Source organism: Arachis hypogaea, chromosome 12 (assembly GCF_003086295.3).
Source record: "Arachis hypogaea cultivar Tifrunner chromosome 12, arahy.Tifrunner.gnm2.J5K5, whole genome shotgun sequence".
Taxonomy (NCBI): domain Eukaryota; kingdom Viridiplantae; phylum Streptophyta; class Magnoliopsida; order Fabales; family Fabaceae; genus Arachis; species Arachis hypogaea.
Window position 1 is genome coordinate 114,000,438 of NC_092047.1, and position 17,214 is coordinate 114,017,651.

At 34.0% G+C, this 17,214-nt stretch overlaps 3 protein-coding genes across 5 annotated transcripts; 1 reads left to right on the top strand and 2 right to left on the bottom strand.

The window, feature by feature from the left end:
- Positions 1 to 125: 125 nt before the first annotated feature.
- On the bottom strand, positions 126 to 5,615 carry LOC112728422 (uncharacterized). 2 transcript variants are annotated; one of them, XM_025778545.2, is made up of 6 exons: positions 5,467 to 5,615; positions 3,239 to 3,454; positions 2,650 to 2,745; positions 1,385 to 1,562; positions 724 to 813; positions 126 to 593 (listed from the first exon to the last, which is right to left on the bottom strand). In XM_025778545.2, exons 2-6 carry the CDS (start codon positions 3,353 to 3,355, stop codon positions 424 to 426), a joined length of 651 nt encoding a protein of 216 aa, XP_025634330.1. In that variant the 5' UTR covers positions 3,356 to 3,454; positions 5,467 to 5,615; the 3' UTR covers positions 126 to 423. The 2 variants fall into 2 exon arrangements, with proteins under 2 accessions (XP_025634330.1, XP_025634329.1); XM_025778544.2 differs by having other exon boundaries at positions 3,239 to 3,503; positions 5,467 to 5,592.
- On the bottom strand, positions 5,261 to 8,193 carry LOC140172855 (pentatricopeptide repeat-containing protein At4g02820, mitochondrial-like). The gene is made up of 2 exons (XM_029290879.2): positions 7,815 to 8,193; positions 5,261 to 6,919 (listed from the first exon to the last, which is right to left on the bottom strand). Exons 1-2 carry the CDS (start codon positions 8,115 to 8,117, stop codon positions 5,636 to 5,638), a joined length of 1,587 nt encoding a protein of 528 aa, XP_029146712.1. The 5' UTR covers positions 8,118 to 8,193; the 3' UTR covers positions 5,261 to 5,635.
- A 674-nt stretch (positions 8,194 to 8,867) lies between these two features.
- On the top strand, positions 8,868 to 15,223 carry LOC112728423 (mitochondrial Rho GTPase 2). 2 transcript variants are annotated; one of them, XM_025778546.3, is made up of 14 exons: positions 8,868 to 9,219; positions 9,725 to 9,857; positions 9,951 to 10,100; positions 10,340 to 10,516; positions 10,626 to 10,877; positions 11,324 to 11,392; positions 11,508 to 11,563; positions 12,195 to 12,276; positions 12,910 to 13,121; positions 13,279 to 13,348; positions 13,482 to 13,594; positions 14,162 to 14,312; positions 14,421 to 14,607; positions 14,843 to 15,223. In XM_025778546.3, the coding sequence occupies exons 1-14, from the start codon at positions 8,990 to 8,992 to the stop codon at positions 14,914 to 14,916; spliced, it is 1,956 nt and encodes a 651-aa protein (XP_025634331.1). In that variant the 5' UTR covers positions 8,868 to 8,989; the 3' UTR covers positions 14,917 to 15,223. The 2 variants fall into 2 exon arrangements, with proteins under 2 accessions (XP_025634331.1, XP_072065933.1); XM_072209832.1 differs by lacking the exon at positions 12,195 to 12,276 and having other exon boundaries at positions 12,975 to 13,121.
- Positions 15,224 to 17,214: the final 1,991 nt, after the last annotated feature.

Sequence of the window (17,214 nt, forward strand, 5' to 3'; positions counted from 1 at the left end):
AAAAAAAAAGGAACGTGAATGATTTATTTACAATACAGCACCCCTTTTTTCAATTTTTTTGGATGAATAAAAATCAAAGTATATATAACAAGGAGCAGTGAGATATGATTATGACATGCAAATTCTAATAATAAAGTAATATAATATAATATAATATACTGATTTTACTGAAGCATGCAAATACAAATTAAATGGGACGACCCTTGTGCTATTCTTATTTAAAATTTACACATTTACAAGATCATATAGAAATCTAACATAGCACAATATTTAATGAATATATAGTCAATCCCATATGATGCATGATTTTTTTTTTCTATTTATTTTATAACGTAAATACATAATATCAACCCCTTTTAATTTGTGTGTACATCAGAATTATAACTGATCTTCAATATTATTGAAATATGATTATCTTGCTAATCAATAAGTCCATTCCTTTGGAAGAAATATCTCTGCAGAAGAACTTTGATTCTGAGAAATAACACTACATTGCTTAGAGACTTCTTTCTGATCACTTTTCTTTTTCGTTGAACTATTATTATTAGAATAATTATTGTCCATCCCTTCACATCTTGTGTTAGATTTGTGAACTGCATGCAACAAGAAATAATAATTAAAGGCCATGATAATTAATTATTAGCATATTTATCACTATTATTAAAAATAACAATATTTTTCAAAATTTTAATAGTTTTGAAACTACTTGGATATATAAGAGACCTTGAGGGGGTGAAATGTGAACTCCTAATGCTTGAACATTAAGATTCAGAGCATGAACAACTCTTGCTGGAAGAAGAACCGGAGAACAAGCTGCAAATAAAACACTATATTCTGAATTTCATGCAATAATAAATTAATAATATCTAAAAGAACTATAACAAGGTGCATATTTTAATATAGTTATTATAGATAGCAGATAATTCCATCAAACAAAAAGGAGGATTTGATAAAGTATTTTACATTAGCACGTGCAAATAGTTGCTGAAGAAATTTAGTTTAAGTCACTAATAAGTATTTAAGATAAATGAAATGTGAGTTAATAAATTATGTGACAAATAATAATTTAATTTTGATGTACTGAAATTATAAAAAAATTTATATCATTATTCAACAATAGTGAATTTGATGTACTAGTGAAAGTATAAAGAATTTTTAAATAGTAAGTTAAATTAATTATTTTTATTGATTTGATAAAATACGATTGGATATCTATATAATTTTTTTTATACGGATAATATATAAAATTAAATTTTACAATAATGATATATATAAAAAAAGAAAATATATTTATATATATTATTTGTGACAATGCATTGAGGAAAAAGAATTTTAATTTTCTATTAATTGTTAAGGGAAAAAACAAGGTAAGGTGTCAGCTGACCTGGCTTTTTGGTTGGTTGGAAATTATTTGTGCCTGCTCGATGTGGTAAGAAGACACCAGTGCCACAAGACCTTTGACTTGATCCTAAGAAAATAGCTTGCATTCCAGGTCCACCATTAGCAATAACTTTACTATTTGGCCATTGATGCAATGATGATCTTGTGCTAGATTTTGAGTACTGCAAAATTTGTGACGGATTAGCGAATAAAACCTTTTTTTCTTAAAGATTAGCGACTTGAAATTAGCGAGGGATCAATCAACTGCTAAATAATAGCTAATTTGGGACAGTTTATTATTTACGACGAATTAGTTATATTTTTGTGATAGTTATATTTTTGTGATAGTTAATTGGCCAATTTTTCGTACTGCAATTAAGCTAATTTCAACTAGCTTATGAATTAATAAGCAGATGAATTTTTCATACTCTTTTTAATTTAAAGAAATAGTAAAATATGTGATTGCAACCGAGCTCCACCTTTTCACCAATGAAACCATAAAGTCTCCAAAATTTCAACCCTACTAATAGATTGAGTATGCATGTGACCAACAAGGCAAGCATCAATATGACATTTCTAATTGAATGTTGGTAATATATGCTTCATATTTTTCCTGGAAAAGCCACTATTGTTATTTTTTTGTGTAATGTTCATCTTTATAGGCAACCTTTCAGTTATCTCTTATTAAAATAATACTGTATTTGGGTATAAAGCAAAATGCAAAAGTATATTCTCTGTTCCCAATTCCCACTAACACTTGAGAGATATCTTGCATCCCCTACCTCATACTAAGTGGGGGTAATTAAATAGTTTATAATGCTATGTGTACTTGAAAAAAGGAAACATGTAATTGTCTTTGTGCGAAGATATGAGTCTATTACTTCATCGGTGATGAAATACAATCTCACTTAAATGAGTCTATTACTTCATCGGTGATGACTACTCACATGTAATTGTCTTTGTGCAAAGATATGATAATTGAGAACTATTAGATGACAATTTAGTCAATTATATCAAACCATCTAACAGTTTTCACTTATCGTTTTCACATGAAGATTTAATTGTAATTGAATATATATGAGTTGGCATGCATTTTTTGGAAAGTACAAAATTAAAGTTGGCATGTATTTTTTGGAAGTACAGAAGTAAATCCGAAACAATCAAACCCAAATTATCAATTTCATACCCCAGTTCCCCTGCCTAACTTCACAAATTAAAGTATGCTCCTAGTGTCTCTCCAATCCCCAACATATGAGATATAATAGCTACCTGTGATTGTTTTTCACATGATTTGTTATTATGCTGTTGATGATGATGCAATTGATGCTGGATTTGGACCTTATGGATTCGGTTCCTAGTATGAACCTGAAGATAAATTGAACCAGATAATGTAAGCAATTTCAATATTAATAAGACGACACAAAAACACTTCAGAAATCAAAGTGTTAATTGAACATATAGCTATCTGGGTATGTAGATTGATATACGAAATTAATGTTAAATGAAAAATGGATAATTATTCACTTATTGTGACAAGATGATCATGGTGAATTGTTCATTCATTTGCAATTGCAAGTAAATCTTCTCCATTATTAAAATTTTAATACCATGTTGAGATTCATGACAATCAAAGAAAAGAAAAAGTAGAAAGAATATCTAGAAATAAGAGAACTATGCTCAGTTTTAACAATCTAACATGCTTAATAATATATATGTCTAACATCCATAAAAATAGCTATGTCCAAATTATAGTATTCAATCATGAAAAACAATGTTAAATTAATTTGTTTAATTGGAAAACAAAGAAAGATAATGAGAGAAGAAAGAATGAAATAAATAATATAGCAGAAAAAGGGACCTTAGTGCCGCACGCCTCATCCAAAACATGAGAGGGTAGCCAGAGCATTCCTTCTTCAAAACCAACTTCAGCAGCATCATCATGATGATGAACAATACCATCATCCATGGCAGCCATAGCAAAAGAAGAAGAGTCTAAATTGTTTTTTGTAGTTGCTGTTGTTGGTGTTAATGTCTTTGATGTTGATAACAGTTGAAGTTTCTGTCTCCTGATGTTCTGTAAAGGAAGAGAGAAATGGAGGCTTTTAAAGGCTCCAACTTCTGACCTGCAACTTAACTAAATAAACTTTTGTGGGGTATAGTGGTGGGGACAACACAAAACAAACTAGATCTTTTTTTTTTTCAAAAAAAAATAAAATAAAATAAAATAAAGAAAAAGAAAGAAAGAAAGCATATTGTACAAAATAGTGATATTTTCTAGATATAGTTAAGTGCTTCCTTTTCTTTCTTATTAATATGATTATATTATGTTGTAAGGGTTGGTTTACTTAATCAACATTAGAATCATTTGAGTTTGATTAATGGTTTTTATTTTTTTCATTTTGACTAGAGCTATAGGTTACGAATACATATATAAGATATTATTGAGCTAAAATTGGTCTACATGTTAATAATAATAATAATAATAATAATAATTCATAGTATGGTTGAAAATAATTCAGCCCCATAAATAGGATGATGTTACTCATTACACTACAACCTTATGTTCTGTATTATATGTAAATTAGAAACATTGGTAGCTATGGCTGGGGACGTGGGCATGTATTTATGTATGTGGGTTGGGTTCGGTAAACCCCTCTTATTTATGGTTGTTGCCTATATTTCCTCTTAATTCTCATAGCCCTCCTCTGCTTGCTCCACATGAACCTTCTCTTATGTCATTTATCCTTTTGGTCAAATAATATCACTTAGGATGTTTAAATAATTCAATTTTGAATGTCAAACTTATTATTTATGTTGGTGAGCAATCTTATAAGATGCAGGTAAACACCCCCCAACTTGCCTTATAAAAATTAAATATAAAAAATAATTGAAGGAGGAGGAGGTAGATGTTAAGTTAAACTAGGTCTTATGTACGTATGAGGAAAGTTGTAGCAAACTTTTAAACCACCATACCAAATCCTCCATAAATATTTGAAACATGAAACATTTGTCTTAACTGCATTACCAAGGTTGCAATCCTCTACCTACTATTCTTCTTCGTATTATAGAACCCTGAAATGTACCCTCACATTGGGGATATCACATTAAACTAGAAACCGTATAAGATATTCTACCCCAGCATTAATTCTTATTGGAACAATTCTTCCAAGAACCTATGTTCATTACAAATTAAATGTTTTCATTTGAAGTTAACTTCATACTGATACTTGTCACAAATTCATTATTTAATATTTACAGAAATTACAGTTTTTATTTTCTGCTTTTACTATTTATATTTGTGATTTAATAATAATCACTAATAACCAAAAGAGACAATACTTTCACAAAATAGAGGATATACTATTATGCTAAAGATTAGCTACTTATTACTCATGTATTATGCAATAAGTTAAATGATAAACTTCATTATGGTTTAGGCGAGTTAGATTAGGAGATGATGAAGTGATTATAATACATAGATATAATCATGTGTCACACACTAGTGTATAATATTAATACTTATTCAGTAACCTCTTGATTCAGAATTAGAAGTCAACTCTTGATTCAGGAACCACCAAAGTTTTATGAAGCAGGTCTAATGAGGTCAAAGTCATCAGAAGAGTTAATACATAACTCGGAAAAATTGAAGATTAATAATAATGCCAATACGCTGAGGATAATGGTTGGTGAAACTCAATAAAGGTTGAGTTTCTTGGGTACTTGTGTCCAAAAGAAACAGACACATTAAACGTACCAAACCAGGATATGATGGAACCATACACAGGACAAAGATTTAGGTCAACAAAACTTCCATCTTAGATGCACTTCCAATATCCATCCACCGCTTGTTAGAAAATCAGAAGAAACAACTTTACCAACATTGGCACACTTAATCAATTTCCATAAATTTTAGAAGTCTCCATATAGGTAAGTGAAAGTGTGAAACATAGTTCTCTATATGTGAAACAAAAATCAGAATTGGCATACACTACAAGTAGACGAAAACGGGTTAGTAAAATTGTGACAAGTTAGGGTTAGGCCCCATATTTACCTGTACAAAAACATTTTAACATGTTGCTAACATACCTCATGAATAGATTACAGAATCGAACAGCGGAAATCTTCTGATTCTGCCTCTGAAAATTTGATACCAGCGCTGTTACCTTATTCACAAGCATCAACAATCCCGTCATTGTATTCACATATTTGAGTATGAATATAAACAATTGGAGGTGAGGCTCAACCAAATCATAGTTTATTCTAATACTCCTTCAATTGGTGCTGTGGACAGAATCAGTGAAGCATCACTCACACACATTTTACTGGTCAGATCCAAGAGCCTATGAGTCTCTTCATCCAACTGAACATTGTCCTTTTTCATCCTCTCAGCAACAATAAGAGGCATTTTACCAGCTTTTGCGTAAGTGTTGAGAAATAGGTTATACACATCAGTATTCACATGGCCAGCATTGCGAAGGATAACCAACAATTTTTCTGCCCCTTCAATATGAGCCAGCTCCTCAAGGATTTTGAATGCCTCTCTCACTAACTTTTGATCAGGATTCCATTTTTTCACACTAGAAACGGCTTTCTCAAAATAATCTAGAAATTTCTCCACATCCTTATTTTTCAAATAGCCCCATGTTAATAGCTCCCATGTAGTGTAAGAAGGACTTACGCCATTTCCTACTATCCGATGATAAAAATTTTCCGCCATTTCCATCTGGTCTTGGTTAACGTATGAAGCAAGAAGTATATTTGAAACTCTGACATCATGAGTCCCAGAAACAGATTCCCACTCACTATAGAGGTTCTCAGCTGCAGCAAAGTCTCCAAGCTTCACAAGCGATGATAACATGCAAAGATACTCATTATCATTCATTTTGCGAAAGGAAGCCTTCATTTTCTTCCATAATCGGTTAACTTCATCTTTATTCCCCATATTCATATGCAAGCTAATGAGAGAGGAATATGCAACCCGAGTGTTCCGCGAGGTTCTATTCTCCATCTCCTTCAAAGTAGATCTTGCTTTTTCAAGGCAATTGTTTTTAATGTACAAATTAGTCAATGTACTATATGTTACCCAGTCTGGATCAATTTTTGCCTTCTTTAACTCGAGCATTACTCTTTCTGCAGTTTCAACATCACTTTGCAGAGCACATGCAGTTAACCACAAATTGAAAGTAACAACATCAGGACATGTGTTCATCTTCAATTCCCGAATAATTTGCGGGACCTTTTCTAGCTTCCCATTTGCAATGTAGAGAGATATCATGTGGTTGAAAGGAAGTGGACATCCCAAGAAATCACATTCTGACATTTTTGACATGAGGGCTTCAGCTTTGTCTGCCAAATTGTTTTGGACATAGACATGAAGAAGAGCAGTGCAGGTCTGTCTGCCTCTCATTTGATCAGGAAGATCCTCAAAGAATTTTTCTGCACTGTTTAAACCCTGAACTTTAGCTATCAAGTCCAAGTGGACAGCATAGTCTCCTTGCACTAGCTTGATATGTTGCTGCAAGGTCATCCATTCACAGACCTAAATTTGCAATAAATATGAAATTGTTCAATTCTAGCCCCAATAAAAGTCTCTCCAATGAATGCACGATAATATACCTAATATCTAAAACTTTTAAGAAAACTAAGCAGGCATCTTGGTAAATATGCCATTAATAGGTTACATACTACGATCACCGGGTCCAACAGACAAAGAAAGGCAACTTGCCCAACTCGCTATGTTGGCATGCCCTTTCATGACTCATGAGCCTATATTTACAGCAGCTTCACTCGGTCAACATTGACTCGATAGTTTTACTTATCTATCAATATGCTTTACAGTTACAATACGTTAATCTAACCTATGTATTCCTCTTCATAACTAAACTTCCATTCAAAGCACATAATGTATTCCTTTACTGCTGAGCAGATTCAACTCTACAATAAACAAAGTTCAGTCGAACTCAAAAAACACAAATTCTTATTTTCCACATAAGCTACATTAGCAATGTAATTCATACAATTACAGTTACTAACCAACCAACCAACTAATGATGTGAGTGCGACTAAGTATAACCAACTGGATAATTCATAAAAATCTCAGCTAATCATGTGCTATAATCAGTTTGGTACTTTGGTTCTAATTCTCAAAAGTATATATGACAATAAGCAAATCCTTCAGAACTTCTCAATATTCAATTTTTGAAGATAAACATTTTCCTTTTGTGCTTCAGCTTTGATTGAGAAAGTTCATCCAAATAAGCCACAGAAATTTTTTCTTCATTGCGAAAAACATGGCGAAGATGAAACTAGAAATCACATATGTATAACTATCGAAACTTCAAATCCGAAGCAACAAACCCAAAAGGTTACTAATATTTATTATAAGTTTATATTTCAAGCTAATAAAGGAAGAGAAGAGAATAGAAGGAATCAACCTCAAGCGCGTGTTTGAAGCTCTTGTTCTTACGTAGCTCGCGAACAATTCGATTTAGCTCGTACTTGCGTGGCGGAGGGTGACCTTCTTCCTTCCACTTGTTGATCGCAACCACTGCGCTGCGTTTCGGGAACACAAGGCTCATCAGCCTCCGCCCCAGCGTGTCTCTACCGCCGCCGCCGCCGGATGGGGAGGAAGATGAGGGTGTTCGTGGCGGCGCCGCCGTGGAAAGGTGGCGTGTGGAAGCGAGGTAGGTTGTTCTGATGGAGCGGAGGAACATTTTCCGTTTTGCCGAAATCAACATTGATGCTTAAACCCTAATGAAATGAAACTGAAATTATCTCCTTAAACCCTAAATGCTATTTTTATTTACTTTTTTTTAATTGAAATAGCATTTCTCAATTTCAAGCATTTTTACGTATTTACGTGCGAAAAAATAATAATATAGTAATTCATTATTAAAAAAAATTATATATTAAAAACCTTAAAATTATATGGCAAAAAAAAATATGATTAATATGTTGGAAATGAATTTTTTTTATTTCTTTTCTTAAGTAAGTAAAATGTGATAGACAATATAAATTTGAGCTTATCTAATTGTTGCAATAAAATAAAAAAAATGAGATTTTACTTAAAATTTAAAAAATAAATTTATACTTAAAATATAAAATTATAATAAAATTTAAATCGTAAAATTATATAATTTAATAAAATTATTTAAAATTGATTGACTCTTTATTCGTTTAAAATCGTAACATAAAAAAAATTTGACCATGACTATACTCTTTTTGACAAATTAAAATAATTTATATTATATAAATATTAAAACTTGAAAGTCATATCATATCTATTGTAATGAAGTATTTTTTAATATTAAATAATATATATTTACTTATTAGTAGTTAATTTATGGTTTTTTTGGGTGTCTACTTAATTTATGATGTACTAATAATCTAATATACCATGGGTGATCAACAAATATTCAAAAATATTGTTTACGTATTTTTTATTTTTTTTAACTTAAAAGATAAGAAATTTAATAAGTACATGTTAATAAATTAAATTCTATATTGCATATAATGATACGGATTCCTCGTTCGATTGTGATCTCTGCACGGCAAAACGATTCACGTTCTCACTAATTGTTATCGACGTTCGCGCTTTCGATTCAATTCAATGGTTTTGCTGTTAGGTCCCTCCACCTTCTTCTCCGGCGGACGTCGCCGGAGCAGGGAGCTCAGAATCGCCGTAGCTGGCGACGCATCCACCGGAAAATCCACCCTCATTGCTGCCATGGCTTCCGGCTCTTACTCCGAATCGGTTCCACCGCTGCTCCCTCCCACGCGGTTGCCTCATAATTTGTTCAATGATTCCGTTCCTCTCATCCTTATTGACACTCCTTCAAGGTCCTCTATCATGAAACACAACCATTAATGGAAAAACTGTTTAATTGTGTTAATTTTAGATATACCCTAGATTTAAGTAATTAACTGAATGAACTATGATTCTGTTTTTGCTTTCAAATTTTATCTTCTTTAGTGTTATAATCTGGAAGGTGCATGCCATTCGCTGAATCTTCAGCACTTATACAAGTGTTATAATCTGTTATGCTTGTGTTTATATGTTTTTCACAAAATTCTAAATTCATTATTATCTAATCAACTGTTAAAGTCTTGAACTTTACTGTTATTATTATGATATAACATTTGCATAGCAACTGTCTTGATTGGATTAACATTTTCTTTTGGGTTAATGTTTTGTATGAAAAATTGTATGCCAGTATCTTGATTGGATTAACATTTTTCGTGTGTTAATTGTTGTAATTATTATGATAGATGAATGTTGTATACATACTTTTGGATGTTTTATTATGTTAATGTGATGTGAGCAAATGTGGCTTGCTTTGTTTAGTTTGGACAAACAAGGCACGCGCAATGAGGAATTGAAGCAAGCTGATGCAGTGGTTTTAACGTATGATTGTGAGGAACGTGCAACATTTGAGCGTTTGAGTAGTTACTGGCTTCCCGAGCTACGCCGGTTAGAGGTTGGTGTTTGGATTAGTTTTTTTGAAGGAACTGAGGAAATATGAACGGCAAGCAAATAACCTTCTGTTGGAATTTACCTGGTCATGATGCAGGTGAAGGCACCGGTGGTTGTGGTTGGTTGTAAGCTAGATCTGCGGGATGATAGTCGGCTAGTGAGCTTAGAGAGTTTCACTGCACAGATCATGCAACAATTCAAGGAAGTTGTTACCTGTATTGAATGTTCTGCAGCTACGATGTATCAGGTTTGTTGTTTTATGAGATTATTATTAATCGTTTATACTTATATATTGTTTAATCTTGCAAATAGAAACTTTTGTAGTTTGTCCATTATGTATCAGAACATAAGATGAAGATACACAGATTGCAGGAAACTCATGCATATATACAGATTGCTACTTATTATATTTGGTGTAACGTTTGACTTCCTATGTTCCAAAACTCAAGTGCCATATATTTAATGTGTAACTTTGATTGCTTCTAGGTCCCTGAAGTTTTCTATTTTGCACAAAAATCAGTACTGCATCCAGTCGATCCATTGTTTGATTATGAAAGAAATGCTTTAACAGATAGATGTGTAAGGGCATTAAGAAGAATATTTGTAATCTGTGATCAAGACATGGATGGTGCCCTAAATGATGAAGAACTAAATGAATATCAGGTTTTTGATGGAGTCCCTCCCTCCTTTCTTTTTTGGCTTTCAAATTTTGCATACTATGAATGTACAGTTTCTTTTGCTGTCTTTAGTATTGGAATTCATATATCGACAGGTTAGATGCTTCAATGCACCATTGCAGCCATCTGAAATCACAAGAGTCAAAAGACTTATAGAGCAGAAAGTACCTGAAGGAGTAAACTATACTGGTCTTACTTTTCCAGGCTTTATTTATATCCATAATATGTATCTAAAGAAAGGAAGCACAGAGACATTTTGGACAGTTCTAAGAAAGTTTGGGTATGATAATAATTTAAAACTCCGGGATGATTGCCTTCCAGTTCCATCTAAGAAGGCTCCTGATCAGGTCATATTTTCATCTTTTTACTATCTTGAAGTTCTAAGTTTTCTTCTGTGTGGTATTGCCGTTTAATTGTTATTTGGTTCATAACTCCATAACAAAAAATGTATCTAATTGCTAAAGTAGAATGCAAAAATGTTATATACATGGATTATACTAGCAAATTGAGCTGTAAAACTACTAATTTGAGGTTTTCTCAATGTTGATGATTGCCTAAAGCCAAAGAGATGCAAATATTTGATTGCATTGTTTTTATGATGCATGATTGTTTAGTCAAATGATCATTTTCAAAACATGAGAAATGGTTTGCATTTTCTACCAAATATCACATTTATCTTTGATTTAAGCCGTCAAATTCTGACAAATATTCTTGATAAATAAGGAGTTCTGCAATTTCTATTTAACTTGCAAATATATGTAAGAAACTTGGTTTATTTGACATAATATTGCAGAGTGTGGAGCTAACAAGTGAAGCTATAGAGTTTTTGAATGGTACCTTTCGATTGTTGGATACAGATAAAGTATGTCACAACATTTTTTATCCACTCCAATATGCACCTCCATTTAGTTAGCTTCCATGTGCATTTTAATTTATACTTTCTGTTCTTTGATGTTTCAAAACTTGGCACTTTCTAGGATCGATCCCTATGCCCTGCAGAAGTTGATAAGCTTTTTAATACTGCTCCAGAGAGGTGAACATTCCCTTTATTTGTCCCTTTTTCTTTTCCCAAATAAGTAATTAATTTTCCACTACTATCATATTAATCTGCACTTTTTTTGTTTTTGTTTTTTTTTTTGTTGGGGAAGGGGGGGGGGGAGGTGAGGGGGGTTATATTAATCTGCATAGTTAAATTACTCTTTTGTGACATTGAGGAAGTACACTTAAATTGTTTGATGGCCTCTAATAGCTTGAGCTATTGATTAAGCATCAACAGTAGAGCTTTGAGATAGTTACTAGGTCCAACAGTCAATAACATATCTCAGACAAAATTGCCGTTATAAGATACTTGAAAAAGGGTATTAACAGTTCTTATGTTTATGTTGAAAGATTACATTGTCTTGCCTCTTAAAAATGCCTCTTTTTTCTTTTTTTACCCTTGTAATTCCACGTATAAGCTTTTTCTCCTGGATTTGATAATGGTATTAATTTTAAACATTTTAATCCTTCTATTTTTTCAAAAATGTTATATCTTAAAAAGATGTTCATTGCTTCCTTTTTCCCCCTAGTGATTCGTCATACATATCTTGAAACAGTGATATAGCTAGCTCTTCATTTTGCCTGGAATTATAAGTCTCAGATTACCACTTGCTTTTGAATTTTAGTCCATGGAATGATGCTCCATACAAGGATGCAACCGAGAAAACTAGCATGGGTTATGCATCTCTGAAGGGATTTCTGTCTCAGGTGATTTATCAATCACTTTCTCTGTCTTTTATTGTCCAACCGGTTGCTGTTGGAGAAATATCTGAAAGGATTTTTATCCTTCCTGATTTTAGCAATACTGGGTCCATGGTGTAAATGGCCTTTCACTTGCTACTGCAGTAGATAGCTTGTGAGGTAGATCCATATCATAATTTAACTAGCTCTGATGGAAAATTTAACAAAGATTGTAATCAGAACCAGGACAGACACAATCATAATTTTTTGGGTTTAAATTGTGGAACTGATATGCCTATCTCTATCAGGGAAGATTTGTATTGGTTAGTAGTCCACCATGTTGGAATAGTTGTTGAAGTAGGTTACTTGTTAGTGTTACTATGATTATTAGTATTGAGCATTTTAATTCCGTTGTTCCCATGTGGGAGCCTCCTGCATTTTATTCAATTATCCCTTTCTACTTCTCGCTTTGCCGGATCTGTTGGATAGGAGTAGGACATCATCCAATTCTCCATTTGCATCAATTTACTTCTTGTACATTTCTATTGTTGGTAAATTGAAAAGAATGCTTCTTTACTATCTTGTCTACATTTAGCTGGAAGTTGAGTGTGTTTGATTTTTTTATTTTTATTTTTATTTTTGAATAATTGTATGTTGCAGTGGGCCCTCATGACATTACTTGATCCAACACTTAGCTTGGCTAATTTGATTTACATTGGATATAGTGGTAATCCTGCTACAGCTTTGCAAGTTACTCGTAGAAGATCAACAGACCGCAAGAAGCAAACAACAGAAAGAAATGTGTTCCAATGCTATGTTCTTGGTTCTAAAAATGCAGGGAAATCTGCTTTGCTGAATTCATTCTTGGAAAGGTGTGATTTTGTACTGATCATCATAGTCCAATTCCCCAATTATATGCTGCTTCCTTGTATTCTAAATTTGAGTCTATAACCAAGTAAAATTTAATATGCTTATACTGCTTATTGCTGTTTTGCTTCAAATCAACAACTTCCTCTGTTGATTGTGCAGGCCTTTCTCAGATAGTTATACTCCTACAACAGTTGAACAGTATGCAGCAAATGTAGTTGAACTAATTGGGGTGAGTATTATGATGAGAAAATGTGATAATCAATTAAGTGATTTTGATTTTTCCTGAATCTAATTCACTCTTGGTGATAAGTATATACAAATTCCTGTAGATGTTACTTCTAACCCTGATATTTACCATATAGGGAACTAGGAAAACTCTCATATTGTGCGAGATACCAGAGGATGGCGTATCAAAGTTTTTGTCAAATCAGAATTGTTTGGCTGCATGTGATGTAGCTCTTTTTGTGTATGACAGGTGTGGTGCAAAATTTTCATGGCTTAATGCTTTTGCTGCATCATAGTTGTAGGACTGCTGGGTTGCATTATTGATATTGAAATGAGATCTTCTAGAAGTGTGTATGTTAGCTTAAAATATGCTGTGTTCCACATGAAAAGAATAATATTTGAATGTCGATGAACTTTGTTGAACTAGAAACCAAGTCACTCAATCCTGGATATCTTGAATCTCCGACCTATGTATGGGTTGCTCTAAAAGTCATTGAAGTTTAATTTGGCTAAGCATTCATGTTTCCTTTCCTTCCTCGAGTATTGCTAGGATTCATAAGTCAAAGACATACATAGCAATATATATTTTGCTACTAGTGTTTGTTATTTCTAGGCACAGCTATATACTCCTGTTAAATTAAAATACAAAAGCAATTCTGATTTCTGAGTTCACTTACTAGTATTAGACTATTAGTACACCAAATTTTGTGGTTTTAGGGTCACTGATGGAATAAATTTTTCAATTGAAGTAATCTGACTTAATTTTTGGATTTTATTCCAATTTCGTTGTTTAAGATCTATGTTCCCTATTTTCCAGCTCAGATGAACATTCATGGAGGAAATCCAGAGATTTACTTGAGAGGGTTGTTAGAAAAGGAGAACTAACTGGCTATAGAGTTCCTTGCCTCCTCATTGCCGCTAAGGATGATTTAACTCCCCATCCGAGGGCGTTACTGGATTCAGTAAAGGTAATTTGCTTTCAGATTGTAGCCACCAAATAGTTTGCAAACATGATGATTTTCTATGATTTGATATACTTTTACCTTTGAATTCAGTATTTTATCATCTATGTATAGGTTGCTCAACAATTGGGAATAGAGGTACCTATTCATGTAAGTATGAAATTGGATGACTCAAGTTATCTGTACCAGAAGATTGTCAAGGCTGCAGAACACCCTCATTTGAACATTCCAGAGAGTGAGACTGCAAAGAAAAGAAAACAACAACAGCAATTTTTCTATCAATCTCTTATGTTTGCCTTAGGTGCGTTCCTCCCTTCCTCTGACCAGAACTTGGAAACAAGGTTATCAAACTTACTCAAATCATAAACTCGAATTTGTGACTTAAACATGGAAAGAGTTTAAAACTTCAAGATTTGATAACCTTTGGTAACCTTTGTTTATATATAAGGTTTGACACATGCACCAAAAGTTTACAGCATCCAAGTTTTTTATTATCCAACCTAACTTTTAAATAGCATTCTTTCTTGAATTTACAGTTGGAGCAGCTGTTGCAGCATTTGGTTTGTCAGTGAGCCGAGCACGTGCCATAAAGAAAAGTTCTGTTACTTAGTCATCAAAAAACGGTTCAACTGCATCGGTAGTTTTTGCTAATAACATTAACTATTGACTGCATTGACAGTACTGTGCATTAGAATGATTTTGGGTACCCTAAAGTTAAAAATTATATAATGTATAGTTCTTATAATCATATTTATTTTTTTGTTGTGAGAATGCTTTAAGAAGGCTACCTATTTATATATATAGTTTTTCTTTTCTTTAATTTGTTTTTTCCATGGGGAATACTTTAATCAACAAATCATGTAAGTTAATTAGATTGGTCAATTTGAGTAATACTTATTTTTTGTTGTTTCTTATCATTATTGATTTTTTTTATCAGTTTTATGATATCTTAGTGTTAAAACTTAGCATTTGAGCAGTGAGCTGGTGAGGCTGTACAAAGGAAGAAAGAAAAATGGCGACAGAGAAGAAAGAAGAATAAGGATAGGGGAGAATATGGAAGATAGAGCTGAAGATTTTTCGTTAGTGTGGCAAATCACACCCTATACTGTACAAAGAATAACCTTATATATAAGAAACTATAAAATTGTTATTTTAACAAACTCTACAGGCTTTTCTATGGCAAATAAATAGTAAATAAATGATCTAACTATATAGGGAGGAAAAGCTTGTTACATGGGAAGAGCTGAGCTTTCTAGCTGGGCTATGTCAAGTCCCTTTTTGTTACATGGGGGACTTTAACGAGATAACTCATGTGGAAGAATGGAAGGGAGCTACTTCTTTGACGGCGACTGCAGCAGAGTTTAGATCATGGATTCAGGATATGGAGTTAGTGGACTTAACACTCACAGATCGCTTATTCACCTGGTTCAGAGGGCAATCATGCAGTCGTATTGATAGGGTTCTGGTTAGTTTGGAGTGGTTAGAAGAGTTTCCGGAGACGAGGTTGCGAAGAGGACCTAGAGGGTTATCTGACCATTGTCCAATGATTATAGAGGTCACACGGATTAGAGGGGGGCCAAGACCTTTTCGGAGTTTGGACTCATGGTTTACTCATGATGGGTTCTTGAGGATGGTAAAGGAGGAATGGAGGAGTTTAGGAGATGGGCAGTTCACGGACAAGTTAAAGGCTTTGACGACTCCGCTGAGCAGATGGCATAGAAAGAATTTTGGGGATATGGACACAAGGATTACACAGTGTGGGGATGAAATACAAAAAGTAGATGACATGGTGAGCACCGGAGTGGCAGATGGGACGGTGGAAGCAAGACGAAAGGCGCTGGTAAGCTTCTGTAAGAAATGGTACATCAGAAAGGAGCTACATTGGAAGCAGATGTCAAGATCTCAGCTTGCAAAGGAGATGGATCAAAACACTCGTTATTTCCACAATTTAGCCTCAGCTCGGAGAAGGTCCAATCGGATTGATGCCTTAATGGTTAATGGGAGATTGGTGAGGAATCAAGCCAGGATCAAGATTGCTATACGAAACTTCTATAAGGAGCTATATCACCAAGGGGCATCGCCTAATATTGGATTCAGGGATGGGCTGGTAAAGCAAGTTAATGAGGAAGAGGCAGCTGAGTTAGAGTTGATGCCAACAACTGACGAAATAAAGGATGCAGTGTGGGACTGTGAGTCAACAAAGGCACCAGGCAGCGATGAGTATAATATGAATTTTATAAAGAAGTGTTGGGGAGAATTGGGAAGGGAGTTCACTGGAGCGGTGATCGGATTCTTCCAGTCAGCAAAGCTACCTAGCAACTCGAATGTCACTTGGGTGGCACTGGCGCCGAAGTTTACTGGCGCCAGAGAAATAAAGGATCTCCGACTGATTAGTATGGTGGGCTGTGTTTATAAGGTCATATCTAAGGTGTTGGTTCGGAGGATGCGAAAGGTAATGCTAGGTTTGGTAGGGGAGACGCAAAGCGCTTTCGTTAAGGGCAGGAAAATACATGATGGGGCTCTAATCGCCTGTGAAACTGTGCACTGGCTGAAGTCACGGAAAAAGAGCTCGGCGGTAATAAAGCTGGATTTCCAAAAGGCCTATGATAGGGTCAAGTGGAGCTTCGTGGATATTGTATTGCAGAAGATGGGTTTCGGCCAGAGATGGAGAGGGTGGATCAAGGAGTGTGTCTGCTCTGCATCTATGTCGGTACTGATCAATGAAACACCTTCACAGCCTTTCAAAATGAAAAGGAGTTTGAGACAAGGGGATCCTCTATCCCCCTTTCTGTTTGTATTAGTTGTTGATGTTCTCCATAGAATGATTGGGGAGGCAGTAAGGAATGGGTGTATCTATCCGCTACTGGTTGGAAGGGATAACATTGAGTTATCACACTTATAGTTTGCG